The following is a 27,077-nucleotide window of genomic DNA, read 5'->3' on the forward strand; positions in this document are numbered from 1 at the left end:
TAAAAATATTTATGAAACACATTTCTTATTTGTGTAGCATGTCGACTAATAAATATTTTACCAGGATGATAAGGATGAATCATGATGACGGAGGGAGAACTTGGAGTGACTAAGGATGGTGACATGGTACACTTTCATTTAAAGCTCAGTTCATCAGACTCGTCCTCTGCATCAGATCTTGAAATTTGGCAGAGCATGTGTCTTTCCAAGCACAGACCAGATTTCTGACCTTGAATCGTAGCCAGGTCAGTAAATGGAGGGCCAGTGACAGCGGCTCTTGATTACCTGAAGCAGAGGCTTCTTAAAAGTGAAAAAGGTGATAGTGCAGGCCACCAGCAGGGTGAGGCAGCTGGGGAGAATGAGCACAAGGTACAGCAGGTCCATGTTCACCCTTTCCCACTTACAGTCCTGAGGCATGCCGCTGGGCAGGTCCACCAAGCGAACGACCCTAGAGGACAGGTTGCAAGTGATCATGGCCAAGTCGGAGATGGTGTGCAGACTCTGTAGGGCCCCCCAGCCCTCCACCCTGCAGCAGTCATACGGATTCTGACTGAGGTAGATGGTCCGAAGACTTGTCATGAGCTGCACAGACATGGCCCCCTGGGGAAGGGCCGTGAGCGAGTTCCTACGGAGATCCAGGGTCTGCAGAGCCAGGCTGCCCCTGAATCTGGGGAAACTGGTCAAAGAATTTCCGGACAGATCCAAGTCCCTCAGATTCCTAAACCCAGAGAAGTCCAGCTCCGTGAAGCTGGCACTGAGGCCCACATCCCTGAGAGATAGGGCTTGTAATGTGGGGGCAATATTCCGGAGAGGGGCAGTGCTCCCATTCAGAACCCCCCAGTTTCCAGAAAGGTCTAAGTGGGTGAGGGCAGTCCCCTGGAACGAGCAGTCTTGTAATGCTCCCAGCCCACAGCCCTCCAGAGAGAGGCTCCTCAAAGATGCCACGTTCCTGAAATCTACACAGCTGGGAGGGCCCACGCCGTCTACACCAGCTGGCTGGGGACAAAGTGAGATCTGATTGTGGCTCATGTCAACTGTAGTGATGTTACCGGCATCAGCAAAAAGGCCGGTAGGGACACTCAGGAGCTGGTTGGAGCTCAGGTTGAACGACCGGAGGCTCCTTAGGCAGCCGGGGGTCCCGGGAGCCAAGTGCAGCTCCGACAGCTGGTTCTGGCTCAGGTCCAGCTCCAGGAGCGCTCCTGGGGGCTCGTGCTCCCCGATGTGGAGCGTCATCAGGCAATTCTGGTTGAGGTTCAGGTGGGAGAGGGAAGACATCTTCCTTAGGAAGCCGTCAGGCAGGTATTGGAACTGGTTCTGGCTCAGGTCCAGGAAGCGTAGATCTGCAAGGTCACTGAAGTCAAACTCCTCCCAGAGGTTAACTGTGGTGATGTTGGTTATGTTGCCATCTACAAGGAGGAACTGGGCCACCATCTCCTTTGGCGACGAGGTGTTGTACAGGTCCTTGTAGAAGCCCATGTTGTTGTCCCTCAGCAGGAGGGTGTGCAACTTGCTGGACTGGGGCAGGAGTGGGAAAAACAGCAGCTGATTGTGCGAGAGGTCCAGCACCTCCAGCTCAAAAGCAGCCCCTTCCCCTGATGCCAGGAACCACTCCAGGTTATTGTAGCTGACATTGAGGGACTGGAGCTGCGTGAGGCTGAAGTCCACAATGCAAGGGAGGTTGTTATAGGCCAGGTTGAGGTGTCTCAGCCCAGTCAAGCCTTCGAAGGCTCCACCCTCGATCTCAAAGATGTAGTTCCTCTGCAAATCCAGCTCCTGGAGGTGCCCCAGGCCCCCAAAGATGGAGTCGTCCAGCCTCATGATCGTGTTCCTCGCCAGGGACACAGACTCCAGTGAAGAGAGGTTCTGGAGCATGAGAGCCGCCATGTCTTCCGTCAGGGAGTTCCCCGACAAGTCCAGCCTCCGCAGGGCCCGCAGGCTGTGGAAGGCAGCTGCTGTCTCCTTGTAGCTCTCCGAGAGGGAGTTGTCAGGTAGCGCCAGGCTGCGCAGGCGGGCCTGCCCCAGGAAGGCCTCACGACCAATGCGCTCCAGGTGACAGCTGTGCAGACTGAGGTTCTCCAGGAGTGGGTAAAGCTGGAGGGAATGATTCCACAGGGTCTTGAGAGGGTTGGCATCTAGGATGAGCGTCTGCGAGTGGGGAGGGAGATTGCTGGGCACTGAAGCAAGATTCTGCTCTCGACAGTCAGCGACTCCATCCACCTAGGTTCAAAAACACACTGGTCAGCAGGAAGAGGCCTCTGAAGCAGGGGTTTGGGTACATAAACTTAGTTCAGTCATCAGACTGTTCCTGCAACTTTGGGGAATGGCTCTAGAGATCATAATTTTTTTTAAAAAATGGATCAGACACTTTAGAAAAAAAGGGGAACTTTTCTTTGTCCTTTACTTTCACACTAAAGTAGCCAGCTGGGAGCTGAGTTCCAGGCCTTGTTTAAAACACACAGCATGTTAGAGAAGATCTGAGCACCTGTCCATCAGGTGCTGAGTGGTAACAATTGCATTTGCACGTTGGTTTTAGCTATGAGAGGGACTGAGAGCCAGGTCTCTACCTGGATTTGAATCCTGCCTCTGCCATTTATTTCCGTGTGGCTTTGGGCAAATAATTTAACTTACGTCTGTCATTTCCTCTGAAAAATGGAGATAAAGATAGTACCTACGTCAGAGGACTGCAGTGAGATTAGGCAAGAGACTGCAAGGGCCTGACACACAGTGGGCACTCTTAATGCCACCTGTCACCATTGCATTGCAATCGCTCTACCATTACACCTGTGTGTCTAAGAGGGACACTGCCTGACAACCGGCAGTGCTGTGGCATCTTCATTTCAACCAAAGAAATTTTGTCTCAATATTCCTCTACATTCGGAGTTGACAAATGTCTCAGCTTAAAAGGACTTCAGAGCTCATCGTCACCCTGAATTGCACAGAAAAGTAGAGCGGGGTCTGGAGAGAAGTGGAGAGAGAGTCAATGGCAGAGCCGGGGCCAGAGCCCAGAGCTCTTAATGCGCAATTCAGTGCTTTTCCTGGATGCAGTTCTACCTTGTGCTGCAGAAGGAGGCAGGAGGGATGGGACGACCCTGGTCTCATTGCAGAAGTCACTCAGGCCTCAGGATAAACTCAGCCCAATGTTTTACATGATTGGCAACAATGATCCACCATAGGATGTGGAAAAAAGTTTGAAGTGACAAGAAAGGGGAGTAATGGCCTTCCTTTGCACAGACAAGGTCCGTGATTGCCTAAAACTGTGGGCCCAATCCCAGGGGCAAGAGGAATAATGGAAAAAGGGAGAAAAATCTGATAAGAGAAAGAGAAGCACCAGTTTGGAGAGATGACAGTCTCAAGTCTGCATCTCAAGCTCTGTCACATATTAGCACTGGGCCCTGGACAAGGAATTAACTCTCACAGCCCCAAGTTCTTTATCTGATTATTAAAATAAAACCTTCTAATAATTAAAAATTGATATAATATAGAAATACAGAAAATTAAATTCTTCAGTAACCTCAGCCTCTTCCTCAAAGAAACACCAATAACTTTTTGTTACATCTCCTTCTGGACTCTTTCCTAAAGATATTATCTACCTTTTCTAAACAAACAAAACCCATAATTTTTAAAAAATGAGTCTGCATTCTACAAACTGTTTAGTTACCTACTATCTCCTCAATAATATGTAATAGACATATTGCTCTGGCAATAAAATAAATTTGATCATCTTCTGTTTAGCAACTGTCTCTTAATTCACTGCATGAATAGAACAGTGGTTAAGAGCAAGAGTTCTAGGGTCAGTGCATCGTGGTTCTGGTTTTTAACAAATGGGTGATCTTGGTCTTGTTACCTAACCAGTCGGGACCTTCATTACTCCACCTATTAAAATGAAATTATACTTGTAATTTTCTCATAGGGTTTTTTTCTTCATGAGGATTCACTGTGATTATTTATGTAAAACATTTAACACAGAACTTGGCACATAAATGCTTAATAAATGTTAGCTATAATGATAAGTCTTATTTAATCAATTAATTTTATAGAGCATTGGAGTGGTTTCTCATTTCCAGATGAATTTGTGAAGTTCTTTCTACACCTCCCCTTACCCCAACAATCTTTGGAATTTTTATAGGAGTTGCATTACAATCATGGAGTAATTTGGAGAAGAACTGACATCTTTGTAAAATTAAATCTCCCCATGCAGAAACAAGATGCATTTCTTTATTTGAGTAAGCGCTGGTCTCCCCCACACAGGGACTCTCTGGAGAATGTTGTGGTGAGGGGCTTTCCAAAAGGAGTGAGACCCTGTTTTATCACAGCTGTGGAGGCCATGAGCGTCACACCCTGCAATTCCCTGGGGTCCCACTGAAGTGCTGCAAAAGGACCACAGGGCCATCAGAGCCCAAGAAAACCTCCTCATTCCATTTTATTATAACATCACATGGCTAATGCGAGGAGGGGCAATGGGGGAGGGGCAACCTGGACTCTCAAACCCTCAGCCCTATTCAGAAAAGCCACAGGAAATCCACTCCTTGAGCTCACTGACAACTGAGTCCCTACTTCTTCCCACCAGGCTAGAGAGAGTCAGGCAGGGAGTCTAGCCTGAACCCCGAAAGACTCTCAAAGAACTCAGGCTTTATTCCCTCCTCTTTGTATGCCTGGTGACTCCTGAATTAGCTACTGCGAAGTTAATCTTTCATCGCCTCTGTAAGGGAATAATGGAAGTCTGTGTAGCAGAGGCTAGCAACAACAATAATAATGGATAAAATACGTAGCACTGACCACATTCAAGGCACTGTTCTGCGTGCTTTACGTACATTAACTCATTTAATCATCGTTACAACCCAGTGTTATGGTATGATTGCTTGGCATTATTAACACCTCCATCTTTTACAGATGTGGAAGCTGAGGCAGAGTGGCCCGATGTCACCAGCTAGTAAGAGGTGGAACTGGGGTTTAAACCTGGTTGGCTCATAGCCTCTCCCCACACTGGAGGATAATGTAGTGTAGTGGTTAGAGGTTACCAAAAGTGGTTAAGAACTATGACCAGTTGGGTTTTTAAGATTCATCAGCCTTAAGAACACATTTTTTTAATATAAGTATTAATCCAGAAATCCAATTAGTCTTCCCAGTGCTTGGGATATAACAGAGTTCAAATGTATGTTTCTCAGGCAGATGTTTACATCACTGAGTTACAGGCAAAGGGGAAAATTTCTAGGAATGTGCATGGTTGTTATGTTTGCACAGATAGGCTGAAAGCCCTGAAGAGAGTTGACCACAAAAGCTCGGGTATCTACTTCCTGGATTGTCTTAAACCTAAGCATGGTCAGGGATGTCGCTGTGCAGTGCCCGTGGCAGCATGCTCTTCAGAACAGCATCTTTTAAAAAATCCGCATCTGAGAATATCTTTTTATTGATTTTTTTAGAGAGAAGAAGGGAGAGAGAGAAAAAATCGATGTGAGAGAAAAATATCGATCAGTGGCCTCCTATACACGCCTCCACCGGGGATTGGACCCACAACCTAGGTACCTTCCCTGACCATAATCGAACCCACAACCCTCTTGGTGGATGCGACGACACTCCAACCAATTGAGCCACTTGCCGGGGCTTCAGTACAGCTTTTTAAGCAATTGCTATCAACTCAAACATAAACCCTGAGGCAGGGCTTCTTCAACGTTAATATGCCTCACCATTATCAGATCCCAGTAGCATCAGTGGAGCTCAATCACCCAGATTTTTAACAAGGAGCTTTTGTTCCCGGTGGCTCACTTAGGCCTGTCCCTGAGGCCTCGTGCCTTCAGTGGGTTCGCAAAAGGTGGGGCAGAGCCTTTCCAAATGGACCAAACCTTGTCAACACAGGAACAATGGACAACTCAGTTCCTGGGAAAACTCACCAACTTGCAGCACCTTTGGCAAGCAGCTGTGGCTACTCCACTTCGGGTCCTCCATTCCACTGTCAAGAAGTGAAAACCAAGGCAGAGCCAGAGAGGCAATAACTCCATCTCAAGTGCAGCACTGTGGACAGAGGGCAAGGGAAACACAGTCAGAGAGGGACGTGCCAGAGGGCTGCTTTTCACTCTCAGTAGAAGGAGCCAGTTCCAAGTGGTGTCTGGTCTTGCAAGCCCATTGCTGCAGGCAGGTGGAAACCCGCACACCCTTTACATACCTCAAGTTAATCAATACTTTCAACCTTTTACTGCAAGAACTCACTTTCATTTTGCCCCAACCATCTGATGGACAGGTGGCTGAACACTGAAACTCCCAAGAGTCCAGCAACAGAAGTGAGAAGCACAGGATTTGAGGAACCAGGTTTCAGGTCACCTAGAGTTTGTCATGTTTTTTAGTTCTGTTGACGTTTTCTTCCCAAAGCTCAAATCCTCCTGATGTGTCACCTGAGCTCAATAAATACGTTTTGAATGAATGAATAGCGAACTAGAATTGAAATATAAATGTTGCCACTGGTCCCATAGACTAATTGCTGACATGAGGCTTTTAAAAAAGTGTAGATCGCATTGGTTAACTCATTTGAATATAGCCCTTTGAAAATAGGACTTTGATATTTTGCCTGGATAAGGGAAAAGCTAAGGGGAAAATGAGAAAGCAATCTTCAGTATAATAAGGATTATTGATGAATTATGATTACCAGCCCTCTTATCATGCCAGTGAGCACAGAACAGAAGTCATGAGAATGCTTAAAATTATATAATTTGTGCACGGTGGGGGTTGGGGGTCCCTCAGCCTGGCCTGCACTCTCTTCAATCCGATACCCCTCGGGGGATGTCCGACTGCCGGTTTAGGCCCGATCCCGCAGTTGGACATCCCTCTCACAATCCAGGACCACTGCTTGATTGCCCCTAATTGCTCTGCCTGCCGGCCTGATTGCCCCTAACTGCCTCCACCTGCCGGCCTGATCACCCCCAACTGCCTTCCCCTGCCAGCCTGATCACCCCTAACCACCTCTGCCTCAGCCCCACCACCATGGCTTTGTCCGGAAGGATGACTGGAAGGTCTCCGGAAGGTCTCCCAGTCTAATTAGCATATTACTCTTTTATTAGTATAGATACCAACAGAATTTTAGAACTAAGAGAAACGATAATGGAAATATAATATATCCTCCACCATCACATTTTTACAGGTGAACACACAAAGAAATAATAATGGCTTATTCAAGGTTCAAGATCAACTTAGTGGCACAGCTGGTAACAGCTGGCAGATCCTCTTCTCCGAGCTCCAGGACAAGAACCAGACTAATTACTCTCACTGCAGGTGCTGTTAGATTGAACTCTCCTATTGAAAGAGTTTATAGACACAGGTGGGTGGAATCCCCTCCCAGTTCGGCATTCATCAGAATCAGAGGCAAGTGCCTGGCCCCAGCATTCTGACGGCCCCATCCTCTCCTTGACCTCTACCTGGGAAAGACGGCAGGGTCTGCTCTCCAGTCTTCTCATGGGCCAGCAGCACCAGCACTAACATGAACCTCCTCACCTGTTCCATGGACCCTCTGCCTGACACATCTCAGCTCTCTAGGGCCCCTTCCTCTTTCCCTTTCTTTGAATGAGTTTACACAATCTCTAAGGCTAATTTTAACTTCCTGGTTAGATTTGAATACTCATTAGTGAAAACAGACTAACAGAAAGACTAAGTGAAACCGGGTAAATCAACTTCAACCTTCACTTCAGGTCAGATCAGCTCTCCTTACCACAGAGGAGACCTCCAATTCAGAATAATTCACAATTCGTCAGTATTTGCCCAACACTGGGAATACTCTTCCCAGACTCTCCTTTCGTTTCTGCACCTGTGCAGGAATTAGCACCTCTTGGCATGTGCAGGGCACAGATGGCAAACACAGAGCCATATGGGCTCCTGTTCTCAGTATCTTCCCAACATACACACACACACACACACACACACACACCCCTGAAACCCTGAAACCTTGGGATCACTGCCCATCTTAAAATAAGGTTGCTAGACCTAGCAAATTATACTAAAAACAAGCAACTTTTTAGTATAAATATGTCCCATGCAATATCTGGGACATACTAATACTAAAAAAAAAAGAAAATTAATTGTTTATCCAACATTCAAATTTCAATGAGTTTCCTGTATTTCATTGAGAAGAGACAGGGATTGAGAACCATGGACCTTCTCCCTCCTCTCCTCCTTCACCATCTCTGTCAGATTTGGGATGGGTAGCCTGGCCAGTGTGGCTCAGTGGTTGAGCATGAACTATGAACCAGGAGGTCACAGTTTGATTCCCAGTTAGGGCACATACATGGGTAGCTGGCTCAATCCCCAGTAGGGGGCATGCAGGAGGCAATCAATCAATGATTCTCTCTCATCGTTGATGTTTCTCTCTCTCTCTCTCTCTCTCTCTCTCTCTCTCTCTCTCTCTCTCCCCCCCCCCCTTCCTCTCTGAAACCAATGAAAATATACCTAAAAACAAAACAAAACAGATTTGGGATGGTACTTGTTGTGACACTGACCCTTCTAGAACAACCAGCTCCATATATTGAAATACTGATTCTAGATGTCTTCAGGGAAAGAGTGCAGTTTCTTCAGGGAGAATGTAACGCAGACTGGAATGCTGGATAGGCCTCATGTCACTAATGCTCAGAGTGTAATTTTATTTTCTGGGTCAACAAGACAATTTTTGCAAATTTAAAATATCTATTCCCCTTCTTCCTAAACTCAGTCAAACAACCCAGGAAAACTTTTGCTGTACCTTCTGGGCAACTCCAATTGTGAGATAGCCTGGGGAGATTATGGAATTTAGAACCAAACAGATCAGGATTTTAATTCTGGCTCCAAAATTTGTTATTTGTCATTGAGCAATTCACATACAGTCTCCTAGACTCAGTTAATCCTTCTAAAAATGGGGATAATAATAACCATTCAGAGTTTCAATGAGAATCAAATAGTATATGTGAAAGTGCTTTGTTAACTCTGAAGGTAACATAACTATCTTACCTAATAATAGACAAACATGTAAATTGACCATACCTTTGCTACACTAACCAGCCAATCAGGAGAGTATGCAAATTAACCCAACAAAGATGGAAGTTAATTTGCATACATAGGCTCCAAGTGGTGGAGTAAAGTCTGACGGCCCCAGGGCTGGAGCAGCAAAGCCTGACGGCCCCAGGTGCCAGAGGCAAACTGGTGCCGGCAGCCAAGGGAAGGGAAGGCCTATTGCACGAATCTCATCATGCAACAGGCCTCTAGTATAACAGAATTATTATTGACTAGAGGCCCAGTGCACGCAATTCATGCATGGTTATGGTCCCTAGGCCTGGTCTGCAATCAGGGCCATCTTCTCCAGTTGCCCACAGCCAGCCCCGCCCTCTGCCATCACCCTCTATGGTTCCCCGTTTGCCATCGGGCGATTGGGGGGGGGGGGCGCGACTGAAAGGTTGGCCCTTCCTGCCCACTCGCCAGCCCTGCCCCCGCTTCAGGTCACCCTTTGTGTGTGGTGTGACTGGCAGGGTGGGGGCCTTGGCCTGGTGCCACCCGCGATCAGAGCCTGTAGGCCGAGAGGGACCGAGAGGTAGCCAGTGTACCTCATAGTGACTGGTCAAGTGGTCGTTCTGGTCATTCTGCTGTTAGGGTCAATTTGCATATTACTCTTTTATTATATAGGATGAGTTCAAAAAAACCAGTGAGTTGGTTGTGTGTGGTTGTTATTCCTACATACAGTCTCCAATGTAATTCAGCAATTACACAAAAAAGAAAAAATAATGAATAATTTGGCCCTTGCTGGTTTGGCTCACTGAATAGAGCATATTGAGTCCATTCAGCCTGCAGACTGGTAGGGTCCCAGTTCAATTTCGGTCAAGGGTCCATACCTGGGTTGTAAGCTCAATCCCCACCGAGGTGTGTCGGAGGCAACCAATCAATGTATCTTTCTCACATTGATGTTTGTCTCTGTCTCCCCTTCCTTCCCACTCTCTCAAAAAATCAATGGAAAATATCCTCAAATGAAGATTAACCAAATAAATAAATAAATAAAATAATGAATAATTTGGCTGGAAGAATGAATTTTTCATATTAACTGTATAAAAAATATGAGGGGGAAAATTAAAAAATTTAAAATAATATGAGGGAAGGTTGGGTTAAACATTCTACATTAATAAATTCCAGAATAAGGCTAATCCCAGGAACAAAGGACTATGCTTGTTGAGAGCTGTTTTTCCTCAGATCCATGGTTTATCCATCCTCTACCCTGCTCTGGTTTGCAGGGGCTGACTTTTGAAGGCTCTGTTCCCAAGTTCTAGGTGCCAGTTGGCCTCCAGCTGGTTTGGTCAATGGAAGGCACTACTGGGAAGTTAGAAGGAGGAGAGAATCCAGGGTCTTTCTCTCCCTCTCTGCCTTGGACAGAGAAGTCCTTGAGCCTCTTTGGGTGACTCCTAGTTCTGTTAACACCCTCCTCCCTTTATCATCATCCTATCCAGGGGAGGTCACAGCCTCCTGAAATTCCTGTTCTCTGGGATGACTGTCTGTTCCCTGGTTGACATCTCAGCCTCTTCCATCATGTGTAGCAAATTTCCTGCATTAAATTTCCTCTGTTTTAAATGATCTGCATGTTTCTGTTTCCTGGTTAGACTGTGACTGACACAATGATATAAATGAGATTGGGCTTTAAAATAGTACTAAACAAACAAACAAAAAAGGTATGTAATGACTTTGAGAAGAAATGAAAGACTAAAAATAATAGCCACTTCAGTTGAGAAACACTTCCTGGAGTGTGTAGCTGGAGAAGGCTTCTTTGGAGCCATGCCACTGCAAGGAGTATCAGATAAACAGTTTGGATGCCAAGCTCATCGGGGAATTTCATGAACTGTCTCCTGTGCGCACAGGACTACCCACACTCAACCTCAGTTGGGTGAGGACCACTCAACAGTATCTCTAGCTCTTTGAGAGTGTCTAATCTTGAGTGTACAAATAAGTACCTGCCCTACTTTATTCCTATGTCTCTGACATCTTCTGAAAAAGACATCATTTTTTTAAGCCAAATGTTGCTCATCTTAGATACATTTTTGGTGGAGAAAGGAAAAACAATGAAGGGTGCACAGAGCAGCTTGGCATTAAAATTTTAAATGAGGTAACCTGGAACCTCCCCTCATTCTAATTAAAAGGACCTGGATTAATGGTTCCTATTTCATGGGCTATAATCCACTGGGGAAGCCACAGACTTAATATAAAGGAACGAAAAATCAACCTATGTCCCAAGTAGGGACTGAATAAGAATTCTGTCTCCTTCTGGTCTGGGGACCATTGGGAAAATACTCTATATAAGACCTGAGATCCTGACATGAGAAGCAGGTGACAATACAGACTCTGCTTGTATCTGTTCTTTTTAAACCAGTTAAAGAGTTCCTTCCAAGTGCGGAGCTAGAAAATGGTTAGTCCCATTTTCTTTGTATTCATTTATTTATTTATTCATTTGTTTGTTTAATCCTCACCCAAAGATACTTTTTCCATTGATTTATAGAGAGACTGGAAGGGAGGGAGTGAGGTGGGAGAGAGAGAGAAACATCGATGTGAGAGAGACACATTGATTGTTTGCCTCCCAAAGGAGCACTTAACAGGGCTGAGGAACCTGCAACCAAGATATGTGCCCTTGACTGGGACTCGAACCCACAACTCCTTGGTCCACAGGCTGATGCTCTAACCACTGAGAAAAACTGGCCAGGGAGTCCCATTTTCTTTTATATACAGTCTATAAATCCTAAATTCTTTTCCGTTAACAATTTCTATAAAGCCTCTCTATATCTTTTATCCAGTCATGGTTATTATGATTATGAATAACGCTAGAGACTGTGAGCTTCCAATTAGTGAAAAGCTTTGGAGAACAAGATACCACTGACCCAGGTACTGCAGGAGACAAGATTCTGTACTGTGTCTGTAACACTTTGACTTGGAGATATTGAGATTATAAATCCTACCTCATGTCAAAGTGAAGTCCTCTTAGTGTATCATTTATATTTTTCCTTTATCTTCTAGCTATCCTGTTTGTGTCTAATCATCACAAAATGTTCTTGCTGGTTCTTAAAATACTAGGATTTCAATGCTCAACTGCATCTTGTATGTAGCCATTAATCTTGAGACTATACTTCTAATTGGTTATCATGGAAACCTGAGATTCAACCCCACATCCATCCCTCATCTCTAAAGAGTATTCCCTTTTAAGGCAGAAAGACAATATGGCTTTTTGTCTGGCTTTCCTCTTCTCAGATCTAGTTATAACAAATAAGTGGTGAAAACAGATTCATTTCATAAAAACATGAATGGAGACAGTAACCTGAAACAAGAGAACACTAACACAGGGAAGAAAAATGCACATTGGCTGCAAAAATTCCTGTTTTAAAAATTATGCTTGTTTGCTTTTTCTATTTTCACAAAAGAATAGGGAGAAACTCCTGCTTCATTGACTCAAGTAAGGTACAGAAGACTGATTGGTGGCCGTGGTCTGTGTGAAACAATGAAAGGGGTGGGAATATTTGCTCCTTTTGGAAAGAGCTTCCTGATCCTGGTGGTGGTGGCTTGGCTATAACATGGGGCAGCGCTTCCATACCCCTCCCTGACCACATCAGTTCTGGGCTCAGGACGCTTGGGTGGGAGAAGATGCCACACACAGGCCAAGGGACACGTGGGTGGTACTTGCTTTAGCAGCGGACAGGGAAGAAGGTAAGGGAAATCTTTTGACTGGCCTCTGCTTCCTGAAGTCCTGAAATTTCCACCAGAATAGTTCAGGAGTGCAGTAGCATTCCTTTTACCTCAGTCAGGCCCTGTGACACTTAAACACATATGTATAGTATTTTTTTCCAAATGTGTGTAGATTTACCTATATTAAGAAAATATAACTTCTTTTTAAAAGGGACATTAATTCCAAGTAGCTTTCTGTTGTGATGCAATGTCTTAATTCACTGTAAGGACCAATCTCGGGCATTTTTGTCCATAAAAAGGTTTCCTCGTACTCAAACTTCGGGAATACTAAGAAGTAACTCTGATCTGAGTTCTGGTTTTGTTTTGTTAGGGTTTTGGATACATTTGCAGGAAAGGTTGCTGGATTTCTAATATTCAGGGGCACCCTTGCTATCACCTCTGCACTCCCCACTCTCACCTCCCCACCTTCTCCAGCTGCCACTACCACAGCAGCAGCCACCAGAGCTAGGAAGCGGCCTTTTTGCTAAAGGCTCTATTAGCAAGAGTTAAGAGTGTTATACAGATATTAGCATGTAATTGAGCATTTTCTCTTCAAAGTAAGCTGAAAAGGCTTTAAAGAAAGAGGTCTTTGCAGAAGTGGGCAACTCGCAGAGGTATTTGGTGTTAGAAACAAACGTTTATACACTGGTCTGGGGGAGGGACTCTGAAGCAGAGTACCCACACGAGCAGGGTGTGCATGTGTGCAGGTGACACCGGAAACACCAAACACACAGGTGCTAGATAGAGGGCTCCATCGAGAGGGCGGCAGCCTCTGTTTAAAAGAAAAAGAGCAAATCCTACCTCGGACCCTGGGAGAAAGGGAAGGGCAGCTGGTCATGGACCACAGCGAAGAGGTAACAAAAAACAGAAGCCCCACTCTGTGACCACATCAAACAATCCCTACTACCAAGAAGTATTTGAAAGCCTCAGGCAAGTAGCTTTGGTCTCTTTGATTCTTAGCAAATAACTAAGTAAGTAAATAAATAAATAAATAAATAAATAAATAAATAAATAAAGTGAACTCAACCTCTACCAAATGTTCAAACTTAGCATTTCCCACGGTGAGACCAGCTGCATCCTTGGCCTCCAGGTGTGATGCCTTGGGTAACACAGAGCTTCATCTTAGAAGTACCCTAGCCAAAAATGTTTGCCCTGAAGCCTGAGAAAACCAAAATGGTGTGTGTGTGTGTGTGTGTGTGTGATTACAGGTGACCAAGAAGCATAATAACCAAGTCAAATGTATGTACCTTGAGTGGATTTGGGGTTTTTAAAACTCTCTAAAAGAAGAATTTGAGACAATTGGAGAAATTTACATGTGTACTAAATAATGTGTTTTCAAATGGTATTGTGTACAGATGATATTATGTTATCAAGTTATTACTAATTATCTTAAGTATGATATTGTTTTGGTTATATACGAATGTGCCTTTCCTCTTAGGAAATGTATGCTGAGTATTTAGAGGTGAAATGTCATGATTTCTACAATTTATGTAGCCTACTTTCAAATGGAGAGTAAAAAATTAAAGTAAAATATTACCAACAGGCAAATTTAGTATTGTACTTTCTAAATTTTTTCTGTAAATTTGAAACCTTTCAAAGTTAAAAAATATGAGGGAGATTAAATAATTGTTGGAGTTTCTAAAGGGAGAGGGGAAATTTCCAAGAATATACATTTTTCAAATATTCTTTTCAGAAAGATTCTCAGCAGACTTTAAATTAAAAATGCATATACACAGAAATCTTTAAAATATCCGGGAATTTTTACCATTTGACATTGAAACTAGAGCTTCCGGAGAGTTTCTCATACCTGAAAGGAGCACAGAAGTGTTAGATTGTGTGTCCTGATGTGGTTCAAGAAATACGATGGATACATTAATGTAACTTCCACTGTCCTGGCCAATTGCTCTGATCACACTCCCAGTCCTTCTGGAGGGGTAGCCCTCAGGAGAAGCACACGACCTCACCAACACCTCCACCTCCACTCCACCTCCACCTCCACCTCCACCTGCTTGGCAGAATTTTGGGGAAGCACCTCACCAGGGGAAGCCAATTCTTACATGCATCCCATGAAAGATCCCAGTGCATAGAGACAAGAGAGAGAATTAGCAGTGGAAACTGGAGCTAAGAGGCATACAGAAAGTGGAATTGAATTTTTGAGGGATCTTGCCTTGAGGAATAGAAGCTATGAGGTAGATACCAAGAAAATAATGAAATAGTCAACAGAGGGCAGAGATCAGAGAAGACAAAAGAATGACAAGAGGGTAGACCACACAGCTGGAAGAAAGGGTGGGGAGAACAAGTGCCAAGGCTGCCTCGTGGGGTTCCTCACGGCTCTCCACAGGGCCAGGGCCATTTCCCAAGCTCCATGCTTTCCTATGACAGCACCTCACCACCATCACCACCCCAGTAGCTGGCCCAAGAGTTGCCAACAAGAAGAACATAACTAAATAATGTCAAGCACAAAGGACAAACCTGAATGTAAGATTGTTTTTATGTGCATGCAAGCTTTGTGATGCTACCTGAAAATTAGAGAAAGTGGCTGAAATGTAAATTGAGGAATGTATTTTTCGAAGGCAAGAATCATCAAGGAATGCTAAAACTAAAGAATGAAAACTTGTTGGGAAACAAGAGACTAATATAGCCTTAGAGTATCTTATTAATACTCTACTTGTTAATTTTGCACACTCAAAAATAATAGCTTTATAAGTGGAAAAACCAGCAGACACCTCTTTAACCAAATGATCAAATTATTAAAGAGGCCTTACTAGGGTACTTGGCAAAATTTGAATACAGATAATTGAGGAAATAATAATATCATGTCAATGTTAAATTTCTGGATTTTGATCATTGCACTGTGGTTATGTAAGAGTCTATCTTTGGTCTTAGAAAATATACACTGAATTTTTTAGAGGAAAAGGAGCAAGTTGTTGCAACATTACTAATGTTCCCATTTCTCTTCATTCTCATCAGCACTTATTCTTTTCTGTTGTGTTTATTATAGCCATCTTTGTGGTTATAGAGTGCTACACTTTGTGGTTTTGATTTGCACTTCTCTAATTAGTAATAATGCTGAGCATTTTTCACATGTTTATTGACCATGTCTACTTATTTTTGGAGAAATGTCCAAAATATATATTTTTAAATCTAAAGATTTCTTCAGCCGAAACCGGTTTGGCTCAGTGGATAGAGCATCGGCCTGCGGACTGAAAGGTCCCAGGTTTGATTCCGGTCAAGGGCATGTACCTGGGTTGCGGGCATATCCCCAGTGGGAGATGTGCAGGAGGCGGCTGATCGATGTTTCTCTCTCATCAATGTTTCTAACTCTATCTCTCTCCCTTCCTCTCTGTAAAAAATCTATAAAATATTTAAAAAAAAAGATTTCTTCAATTATGATTTTGGAAATACATATAAAAGAAAATGAAAAAAAAATGGTTTATAAAATTAAAGAACCAGTTCTATTCTTTGGTCAAAGTAATATATTCATATATTTTGCAAAGATTCATATTTAAATGGTGGATGCATTACAAAAAGAATTTGCAAATTGAAGATTGAAGTGACAGAGCATTTATTTATTTATTTATCCTCACCGGAGGATATTTTTATTGATTTTTATTTTTATTTATTTATTTTTTTTAAAAAATATATATATATTTTAAATTTTTTATTGATTTCAGAGAGGAAGGGAGAGGGAGAGAGAGAGAAAGAAACATCAATGATGAGAATCATTGATTGGTTGCCTCCCACATGCCCCCCACTAGGGATCAAGCCCACAACCCAGGCATGTGCCCTTGACTGGAATTGAACCTGGGACCCTTCAGTCTGCAGGCCGAAGCTCTATCCACTGAGCCAAACCAACCAGGGCTAAATATATATTTTATTGATTTTTTACGGAGAGGAAGGGGGAAGCATAGAGAGTTGGAAACATCAGTGATGTTTCTAGAAACATCTATGAGAGAGAAACATCGATCAGTTGCCTCCTGCACACTCCCCACTGGGTATGTGCCCACAACCAAGGCACATGCCCTTGACCAGAATCGAACTAGGACCCTTGAGTCCTCAGGCCAATGCTCTATCCATTGAGCCAAACCAGTTAGGGTTTTATTGATTTTTAGAGAGAGAAACACCTGATGTGTGAGAGAAACAGCGATCGGCTGCCTCCCATACCCGCCCTGACCAGGGATCAAACCCACAACCTAGATATGCACCCTGATCGGGAATCGAACCAGCAATCTTTTTTTTTTTTTTTTTTATGTATGGGACAACACTCAACCAACTGAGCCACGTGGCCAGGTGAGCATTTAGAATTGTGATATGTGCACGCATACCTCATGATCTGCCTCTCTGGCTTTCTCTCTTAATAATGATGTTGAAGTATAGACAACAGAATGGCTTTTGAGTCCCTGTCTCCCAATAACTGTTTCATATCCTGCAGGTGGGAGAGCAAATTTACACACTTTTTCTGAAGAACTATTTAGCATAATTTATCAAAGATCTTGACATCATAAGCTACTTTTGATTCAGTAGTTCCACTTCTAGAATTTATCCTAAGGGATTACAATATATGTAACTAGAGGCCTGATGCATGCTAGCTGCCGGCACCGGCTTCCCTAGCTGCCAGCACTGGCTTCCCTCTGGCACCCGGGGCCTGTGCCTTCACTCTGGCTGCCGCCTTCCGCCTTAGCTCCTGGCCGGAGCCACCTCCTGCCCGCTCCAGCTGGCTCCATGGCCGCCACCCAGTGGTCAACCCTCGGCAGCCGGCCGGGGCTTGCAGGAAGCCAAACGTCCTGCCCAAAGGAAGCTAAGTGTCCCGCCCGCTCCGGCCAGCTCTGTGGCTCCAGCCAATGCCACCATCTTTGTGGCTATGGGCGCCACCATCTTTGTCGCAGAGTGACGGTTAATTTGCATATTACCCTTTTATTAGTATAGGTAGTATTTTTACAGAAATATTTTCTTATTTTCCAACAACCCACTTAAATGACTATATTAAGACTAGTTTTAAAATAATAGAATCCATCTATCATTTCTTAAAATATATGTCATAATTAGAGCCTAATAAATATTACTGAAATAGAGAATTTCTTGTAGGTATTTAGATTGAAATTATTGTGAGTGTGCTTCAAACAATCATGTCTGGAGTTAATGGAAGAAAAAATATCATTGACTAATAGCTAAAATAAGTTTTATTACAGACGTTACTTTCTTTTTCCCCCCCAGGGTCCAGGGATTTAGATTTGGGGTTGCATGTTCTTAGCCCCTGGAAAGGCAGCAGTAAAAGTTAAAGAAAGAGCCCAGGCTAAGGGGAAAGATGGAACAGGTTCAAAGCCTGGCTCTGACCTTGGGTACATCACTCAACTAAAATGGGAATCATAAAGCTTGTGTTGCAAGACTGTTACTATATCCAGTCAAGGTTTAAAGGAACACTCAAACAATTGTCTTTGTCATCATTACAGTGCCTTCACCCCCAGGAGGTGCTTCCACACACCCAGGGTGGGAGCTCACTGCTTTGTAAGTGGCTGGTTGTTCCATTGGGACCCTTGGCATTTGCCCCTAGAAGTTGGATCCCCTCTAAGCCTGGACAAAGAAGTGAAGAGTGGCATCATTTTAAATTTGTTCGAGTGCTAATTAAATGTACGTCCCTGAGAATCTGTGTGAGAAAGGACAGTTCTGTTGCAAGTGCTTTCTCTGGCAAATGCCCTGTCATTCAAATGCAGTCACTGACCATCCTTTTGAGAAGAACCGTAGCATTTCTGAAGGGACTACACACCACTGTTTTGGAGGTGAGAACCCGCAGGCCAGAGAGATGGAATGATAGGAACAAGGTGCCAGAGGGAACCCCGTGTAGTGGTTTCCAAGTGCTGGTCCCATCCCACGCCTAGCAAACCCGGTCAGCCAGGGCTCCAGCCGGGCTCATGAGAAGAGTCTCATCTGGGAATGGTGGAGGCTGCCTCTTCCTAGAGGGAGGTTGGAGGCCACAGCAACTCTGCTTCCCTGGGACTCTCCCCACGACCACTCTGGGAAGCCAAGGTGTGAAGTGTCGCGTAGAGCACTACCCTGCTCGACTCAGGGCCACGAATGAGTCAACGGGTTTCCCTCTGTGGTCAGGGTCTGCCCTTACAACCAACAGAGGTCATTCGATTCGTTCTGTCCATGGCCACAGGCTGCACTGGGCCACAGGTCTTTAAAAGTGCAAATGTGCTTCCCTGGGGAGGTAACACCTTGCTTTTACATGGCTAGTGGTAGTTCCGTGGTGCCCCCTTTGTCTATGAGAGACCCACATAATACCCGTGGATGGGCACCCAACCCATAGTGCATTCGTTTTAAACTTCTCACTTCCTTTCTGGGTCACAGGTTTGTTTGTTCTCTCTGGTCACTTCTCTCCAGTTGCGGCCATTGGTGACAATAACGCCGGCCTTGCCAACCTCACAGGGCTGTGTTGAGGCTGAATGAGAGGTGTGTGTGAAAAAGCTTTGTCAATGCAAGGAAATGTTGTGGATTTCATTAGTAAGAAAAGTAGTGTCAGAATTAAAGGAAACGCAGAGTTCCTCTGTGCAAGCGGGAGCTGGTGTTGAAATAAATGAAACAGAGCAGATGCAGTATCTTCTTCAGTCCGTGTGATCTGCCGGATGTGGACCTTGGGGTGTTCAGAGAAGGTGAGACCACCCAGAGCCTGTGGGAGACTAAGGGCAAGATAGGGGTTTTAGGTGATAACCGAAGCTTACTGCCCAGATGGAATATATCACCTCCACACCCTAACCCTGAGTTCTCTTGAGAAAGAGCACACCTGCGAAATGAAACGATATGTAATCCTGATTACTGACCAGCTAAATGGGATAGTATTCAAGCTCCCAGATTGCTTTCCTGGCTCATAATTATAATAGGTAACGTTTATGGACTGCTCGTCTTGGGATAAGTGCTATGCCAGATGCTTTACATATATTAGGGTCCTCACAAAACCCTAGCAGGAAAATTTTATCATCCCCACCTTACAGGTGGTAAATTGAGGCTCACAAAGATTTAGGCCATAGAGTTAGAGCATGTCAAAGCAGCAATTCAAACTTAGCCTGTGGTTGAGTTCAGCAAAGCTCAACCTCAATACCACAAGCCCCACCCTGGGATGCTGGCTATACTTGACTAAAAAGCGTGCATTTTCACACACTGTTTCCTCTGTGGAAAAGGCCCTTTTCCTGGTCTCGAACTCAGCCGTGGGCAAACTACGGCCCGCGGGCTGGATCTGGCCCGTTTGAAATGAATAAAACTAAAAAAAAAAAAAAAAAAAAGGCTGTACCCTTTTATGTAATGATGTTTACTTTGAATTTATATTAGTTCACACAAACACTCCATCCATGCTTTTGTTCCGGCTCTCCGGTCCGGTTTAAGAACCCACTGTGGCCCTCGAGTCAAAAAGTTTGCCCACCCCTGGCTAACTCATACTCATCCTTCAAGGCCTAGTGCATATGTTACCTCCTCATCACATCCTAATAGTTCAATAATTCATATAATATGCTAGTATATTATAGATGAAGTTCTTATTGATTTTTAGAGAGAGAAAGGCAGGGGAGGGAGAAACACTGATTTGTTGTTCCACTTATTGATATATTCATTCATTGCTTCTTTTATGTGCTCTGGTCAAGGATCGAACACACAACCTTGGTGTATTGGGATGACTGAGCTGCCCAGCCACAGCTGGAAGATTTTTTATTATTATTGATTTCTATGTTTATGAAAATGAATATGAGCAACTCCTGTCAGTAATTTAACTTTCCTCCTTTTCATTATAAAAAAAAGTTAGCATATAGTTAAGTTGGGAGAATTTGACAATGATTACTCATATACCCATCACCTAGATTCTAAGCTTCACTTTTTTTTTTTTTTAAAGTACTTTATTGACTTTAGAGAGAGGAATGAAGAAGAGAGAGAAAAATCCATCAGCTGTTTCCTATACTTGACCCTACCGGGGATTGAACCTGCAACCTAGGCATGTGCCCTGACCAGAAACCAAACCCACCACTCTTTGGTGTACAGGATGATACTCCAACCAACTGAGCCACACCAGCCAGGGCTACTATTAACTTTTTACTAGTTTTTATCACATATCTATCCATCTATCCTTTTATCCATCCTGCAATCCATCTTATTTTTTGATGCATTTCAAAATAGAATGCAGTCATCAGTATACTTCCCTCTAAGTAGTTCAGAATGCATATCAAGTGATTTAACTTAAAAATTCCTGCCCTAGCTGGTTTGGCTCAGTGGATAGTGTCAGCCTGTGGATTGAAGGGTCCTGGGTTCAATTCTGGTTAAGGGCACATGCCCGGGTTTCAGGCTTCATCCCTAGTAGGGGGTGTGCTGGAGGCAGCTGATTAATGATTCTCTCTCATCATTGATGTTTCTCTCTCTCCCTCTCCCTTCCTCTCTGAAATAAAAAATATATATTAAAAAAATAAAATAAATTTTAAAGTTCCTATGTTTTCAATCTTCTGGATCAATATAATTAATTTAATCTCAACTTAATTGAGATTGCAAAGTCAGGTATTTTATTTGGGAAAAATATTTATGTCTTATAAAAAAAATAATTTGATAATCACTATCTTACTATTCTCAGCCAAAATTAGGAGGAAAACAATTCATACTGAAGTGTAAATGACTGCTATCCTCTTTCATGCACTATACTTTAATGGGTATTTATATGATAATTATGAAAAATAATAAAGTTTAATGGTATAGTTTCAGGACGGCAGGGGAGATAAATTTGCCTTTCAAAATCCCTCAAATTATACTGGCAACGTGGCTATTCTAAGGCTGATTTTTTAAAAAACCTTACTTGAATTCACAGAAGAATATCCCTTCCTACCCCTAAAATAATGATTTTTAGGAAATCCTTGAATGAATCCAAGACAATTGGATCATACTTAATGCTATTGGTTAATAAAAATAGCACTTGAGGTTGCAAAGGCTTCTTACAGACATTTGATCTCATTTAATACTCATAACACTTCTACAGAATAGGCATTATTCTCTCCATTTAAAATTTTTTTAAATTGATTTTAGAGAGGAAGGGAGAAAGGGAAACATCGATTGACTACCTCGCGCACATGCCCAACGTGGATCAAACCCGAAACCTGGGTATGTAGCCTGACCAGGAATCAAATACCCCGCCTTCTGGTGTATGGGACAATGCTCCAACCAACTGAGCCACACTAGCCCAGGCCATCTCCATTTTTTTTTATTGTGGTAAAATATACATATAATTTACCAATTTAATGCCTTTCTAGGAGCATTAAGTAAATTCACATTGTCATTCAACCTCACCGTTACCCATCTCCAGTACTTTTCATCATCCCAAACTGAAGTTCTGTACCAGTTAAATGTAACTCCTCATTCTTCCCTCCCTTCAGCTCCTGGTAACCATGATGCTTTCTTCTCTATATATTTGCCTACTTAGAGGCCCGGTGCACAAAATTCATGCACAGGGGTGGGTTCCTCAGCCAGACCTACACCCTCTCCAATCTGGGAGCCCTCAGGGGAGCCCTCTCCAATCCAGGAGCCCTGACGGCTTAGGCCCACTCCCCATGGTACTCTGCTCTCTGCGGGTCCTGGCCGCTCTGCATCCGCTGCCCAGAGGCTCTCTGCGGCCCAGAGGCTCTCTGCAGCTGGGGCAGGACACTTGCCTCGTCACCGTGGCCAGGAAGCAAGCATTCTGCCAGGCCACTCACACTGCCCACTCTCAGCAGCCACCCTCCAGGACTGGGGGACTCCTGCAAGGCTGAGGGGACTGGGCACCACCATCCTGTGGCTATGGGTGCCGTCATCTTTGTGATGGAGTGACAGTTGATTTCCATATTACCCTTTGATTAGATAGGATTCTAGGTACCTCATATAAGTAGAATCATGTAAATGGAATCATGTAACATCTGTCCTTTTGTGTCTGGCTTATTTAATTTAGCGTAATGTTTTCAAGGCCACTCCATTGTATAACATGTATCAGAATTTCATTCCTTTTTATGGCTGAATAACATTCCATTGTAAGTATACACCACATTTTGATTATTCATTCTCCATCAATGCACAGTTGGGTTGTTTCGACACTCAACCACTGAGCCATGCCAACTGGGCATGTTTCTACCTTTTAATCATGGTAAGTAATGCTGCTATGAACATTAGTGTACAAACATCTATGTTCTAGTCCCTTCTTATTATCTCCATTTGACAGATAAGAAGCTCAAGACTCAAAAAAGCCAAAGTGAATTGCTCAAGTCACATAGTTTGTAGACAGTGAAGCCAAAACCAAATCTGAGTTCTGACCCAGGTAGGAAGTGTACAATGTGAACCTGTTTGAGAGGAATATACATTGAATGAATGTTTATCTGGATTGCATAGATATGTATTTATTGGTAAACAGCTACTTCACGAATCCCACCACAGTAGCCTAGTCACTGTCTTGGAACTCTCAAGGCTCCCACCATGATCCAGCAACCCAGGACCCTGCTTCTAATGATAATGTCCATTCTGATTGGTCAGTGCCTATACCATGTGGTGTCTGATATTCTAAATATCACCCCTGAGTGTTCATGGGTTCATGATCTCTGTGGGGATGAGACAACCTGTTGACACCATGGATTAGACCTATGACCAAGGAGAGGACCTTTAGATGTTCTGCTAAAGAAACCAGAAAGTCTAAAAAACAGAGGATATAGAAAGGAATAAGAAGTCAGTATTATTAGCTAAGATGGAAGCTTAGGAACTTGAGGAAGGATGCAAGAATCTAGAACAGCGGTTCTCAACCTGTGGGTCGTGACCCCTTTGGGGGTCGAATGACCCTTTCACAGGGGTCGCCTAAGACCATCCTGCATATCAGATATTTACATTACGATTCATAACAGTAGCAACATTACAGTTATGAAGTAGCAACGAAAATAATGTTATGGTTGGGTCACAACATGAGGAACTGTATTTAAAGGGCCAAAGGTTGAGAACCACTGATCTAGAACAAGAGAAAGGTCATTGGGGGAGGCCCATGAGGAAGTCACAGGGTACCAGGCTGGGCAGTGATAAGGAGACCATTAACATGTCTGAAGCTGAAGTAGTGGCCCAGGGCTAGTCAGGGAAAGACGCATTTGCCATTGACCCTGCAGGCCGAAGGAGGGACTTCAGCCTTGGCATCTGGTGGGACCATTGAGAGGAGACACCGAAAGGGCAGGAGAGACCTGAGGGATCACTGCTGGACAAGGAGAGGACAGTAGGAAAGATCAGGAGAAGCCAGTGTCCAGCCTGACATCTAAAGTGGAGTGACATGAGGTTATTGAAGAACATGATGTGTACTCTCAGATGAGCTTCTACTGGTCACTTTGGGTGCTGGGCTTCCTCACTCACTTTCTGCTTGAGAAGAGCCAGGACGACTAGATAGAGCCCCAAGTGCTATCTCCTGAAGAGAAGTCCCCTGCCCACTCTTTTCTTTCTTTCTTGGCAGCAGAAAGTAGTGTAGACACATGGCAGAGCACCTGACCAAGGCAACCTTCTAGGTTGTATGTGGAGTCCCTGTGTCCTCAGGGCTTTGTAGCCCATTATTGGTACCAGCCCTGCTCTTCTTGCCCACCTCGATGGTGAGAACCATGACAGATTCTCTACTTCCTCCTGTATTCCCTTTGTTCAGTCTGAAACTACTCATGCATTAAAGTGAGAAGACACATGTGGTTTGCTCTCAGCACCTGACTCCATTTGCTCTGAAAATCAGTTGGTTTTGCCTACCCACATTCATTTCTCCTTCTGGTAACAATTCCTTAACTCCCCTTTGAGGAAATCACCAGTTTCTTTCTTTATTATTTTAATTTTTAATTGTGGTAAAATAGACATAACAGAAAATTTACCATCTTAACCACTTTAGGTGTAGAGCACAGTAGTGTTAAGTGCATTTACATTGCCATGCAATCAACCCCCTTATTTTCTGAAGAAGATCGTGTTCAGTTGAGTTTGACCTTCACTCCTGGTTCCAAGGAGAGGCCTGGGAACAAGCCTGGGCCCATCAGAGCCTCCTATTCTCTAACCACGGTGATTGGTTTATAATGGGTTCACGAAGCCAAGGCCATGAGAATCAATGCAAGGATTGTTGCTAGAACTTTGGGGAAAGGGGCTTTCTCTTCCTGCTTCAGATGCCAAACTGGTGGCAATTAAGCTTGGAGCTGCAGGCACCCATCTTTGCCACCAACTTTAGTACCTGCCTGAGAATGAAGCCTACACAGAGGAAAGCAATGCTGAGGAATGGAGATAGATGGATTCCTAGCCATGTTTAAGCACCTGGATCTAGCCATGCCTGAAGCTATATTTTCCATAGACTTTTTGGTTATTTGAAACAATAAATTCACTTTTTTCTATATATATTTTTTTTTGCTGAAGCCAAGCTAATTGGGTTTTTGTCATTTGTAACTAAAAGACCCCTACATTCAGATTTACAGTTACTCGTGAGGCTTGATAAGATATAAATATCATTGTCCTTTTTTCCTCTCCTTAATTCTCTCAGCTTTCAGAGATCATTCCTTAACCCAATCCAGAGCCTCCCACACAGTGAGCCATGACAATTCGTTCAATGGTGAAGTTGAGAAGAATAGTTTTAGGAACGGAGGGAAATGAGTATGATAAAGAAATTTTACTAAAGGCTAAAGTATTTGTCACTAAGGTGTGACCACATCAGTGAGCATCACTGAGCACACAGCAAGCCGGTCCTGAGAAAGGTAATGTTTTTCAGTCATGGTTGAAAGCCTCCCCTCCCCTAACTTATGTGGTTATAATTGGATCTGAGGCGTGAGGTACATCTGGTTGTCCAGCCAAGAATCGACCTTACGCCTTGTGGTGTGGAGACACACTGCAGCCAGGATGCAGGTTACCATCAGTGCTGGTGTCACTCTCCCAGGACAAAGAAAGATCAGGGACAGACAGGCCAGTGCATCCCTAACTCGGGCCCCAGGACAGACGCCAGGAGCCTGCTGTCTGTCTGGGAGGCTCTGCTCTTGGATGATGGGTTGAAACACTATGTGGGATCAGGTTTCTATGGGTTTTCATGAAGTGTCATGAGGTTACCCATTGGATGAAAGCACCCTCTTTGTGAAACAGGTTTTTTGTTTCTTTTTTTCTTTTTTAAACCTAAAGGCAGGAGTTGAGCTGGTGTTTTTTGTTTGTTTGTTTGTTTGTTTGTTTTCCTGGGCCCATAATTCTATAATTCCCTCTAGGAACTCTCAGACATACCTGTAAAAACCTATGGGGTGTGTGAGGCCAATAAGTAATTCTCAGGGCTGTAAAACCCACAGAAACAGCCTGTGCAGTGCAGACAGTGGGTGAAAGGAGCAGAGAAGACCTCAAAAGACCAGCTTTATAAATTCAAAACATTTCTACTGTCCAAGCTCCCAACAGGCTGTACCCATCACGGAAGAAACCTCCCAAGGGTTCCCCAGACCAGCCCTACCCGTGAGCTCCATCCCGAGGACCATGCCTCAGCCTCCCTGAGTCGCAGCCACTGTTGGGCACGTGGTCACCTTCTCTCGGGCGCCAAGTGAGCTGGCGCCCATTCTGAAGGCAGTACAGAGCCAGAGCCGAGTCAGTGGCTCCTCACTTATGTCAGCTCCTGAGTGCATGGGAATATGTGCTGAATCCTCCAGAATCCAGCCTACGTGGAGGCTGTGAGGAAGAGCACTGGACAAAGGCTCAGAAAGGCCCGGGATCTGGTCTCCCTCTGGCACTTACTAGCTAGTGAATTTCCCCGGAACACTGTGTGGTGAAGGGGCTTTGCCTGTCTCCTTCAGAGCTCTGTCCCCAACACCCGGAGCAGGCCTGCACGTGGAAGCCATCCGTAAGTATGTGTTGCTGTCCACGAGTATCACTGTCCTCATCGATGACTCGTGGGGCAGGAAAGAAGACCCAAGCACCCCAACATGCTGAGCGCTCACCGAGTAGTCTTATTGCACCCATTCATCCAGCCCAGGAGGAAGCTTTATTGTCCCCATTTTGCAGATGAAGAAACTGAGGCGTGGGCATTCTCCTCACAGGGCCAGTAATCACACTCTCAAACCGGGAATCTGAAGCCCTTGTCGGTTCCCCTACGCCACCGCACCTTGTTCAGTTCTCAGGGCTCCTAGGGACGCGAATCCACCTACCCCCGAGCTGTAGCCCCTGCACCGGGCGCAACAGCGGTGGAGCTTGGCTGCAGCAAGCCGACAGTCCCCAGCTGTGGGCCGAGCTCGCCCACCTCAAAAAGGGTGGCAGCCCGCCACGCAGGAAATACTCACGGCTCCCGCGGGCCCAGGCGGCTCCTCCGAGCGCATCCTCTCCCAGGGCTCCGGCCTCCTCGACAGCAGCCCAAAGCAGGGCTGGGCCGCCGCCTCTCTCTGGAGCAT

General features: G+C 44.5%; 1 protein-coding gene across 2 annotated transcripts; it reads right to left on the bottom strand.

Moving 5' to 3' along the window:
• NRROS (negative regulator of reactive oxygen species) lies at positions 1 to 27,077 on the bottom strand (the record flags this gene model as incomplete). 2 transcript variants are annotated; one of them, XM_081088354.1, is made up of 3 exons in its annotated part: positions 1 to 2,217; positions 5,889 to 6,009; positions 26,970 to 27,064. In XM_081088354.1, 2 exons carry the CDS (start codon positions 5,994 to 5,996, stop codon positions 247 to 249), a joined length of 2,079 nt encoding a protein of 692 aa, XP_080944480.1. In that variant the 3' UTR covers positions 1 to 246. The 2 variants fall into 2 exon arrangements, with proteins under 2 accessions (XP_080944480.1, XP_080944481.1); XM_081088355.1 differs by lacking the exon at positions 5,889 to 6,009 and having other exon boundaries at positions 26,970 to 27,077.

This window comes from Myotis nattereri (genome assembly GCF_964212035.1).
Source record: "Myotis nattereri genome assembly, chromosome: 3".
In the NCBI taxonomy this organism is placed as follows: Eukaryota; Metazoa; Chordata; class Mammalia; order Chiroptera; family Vespertilionidae; genus Myotis; species Myotis nattereri.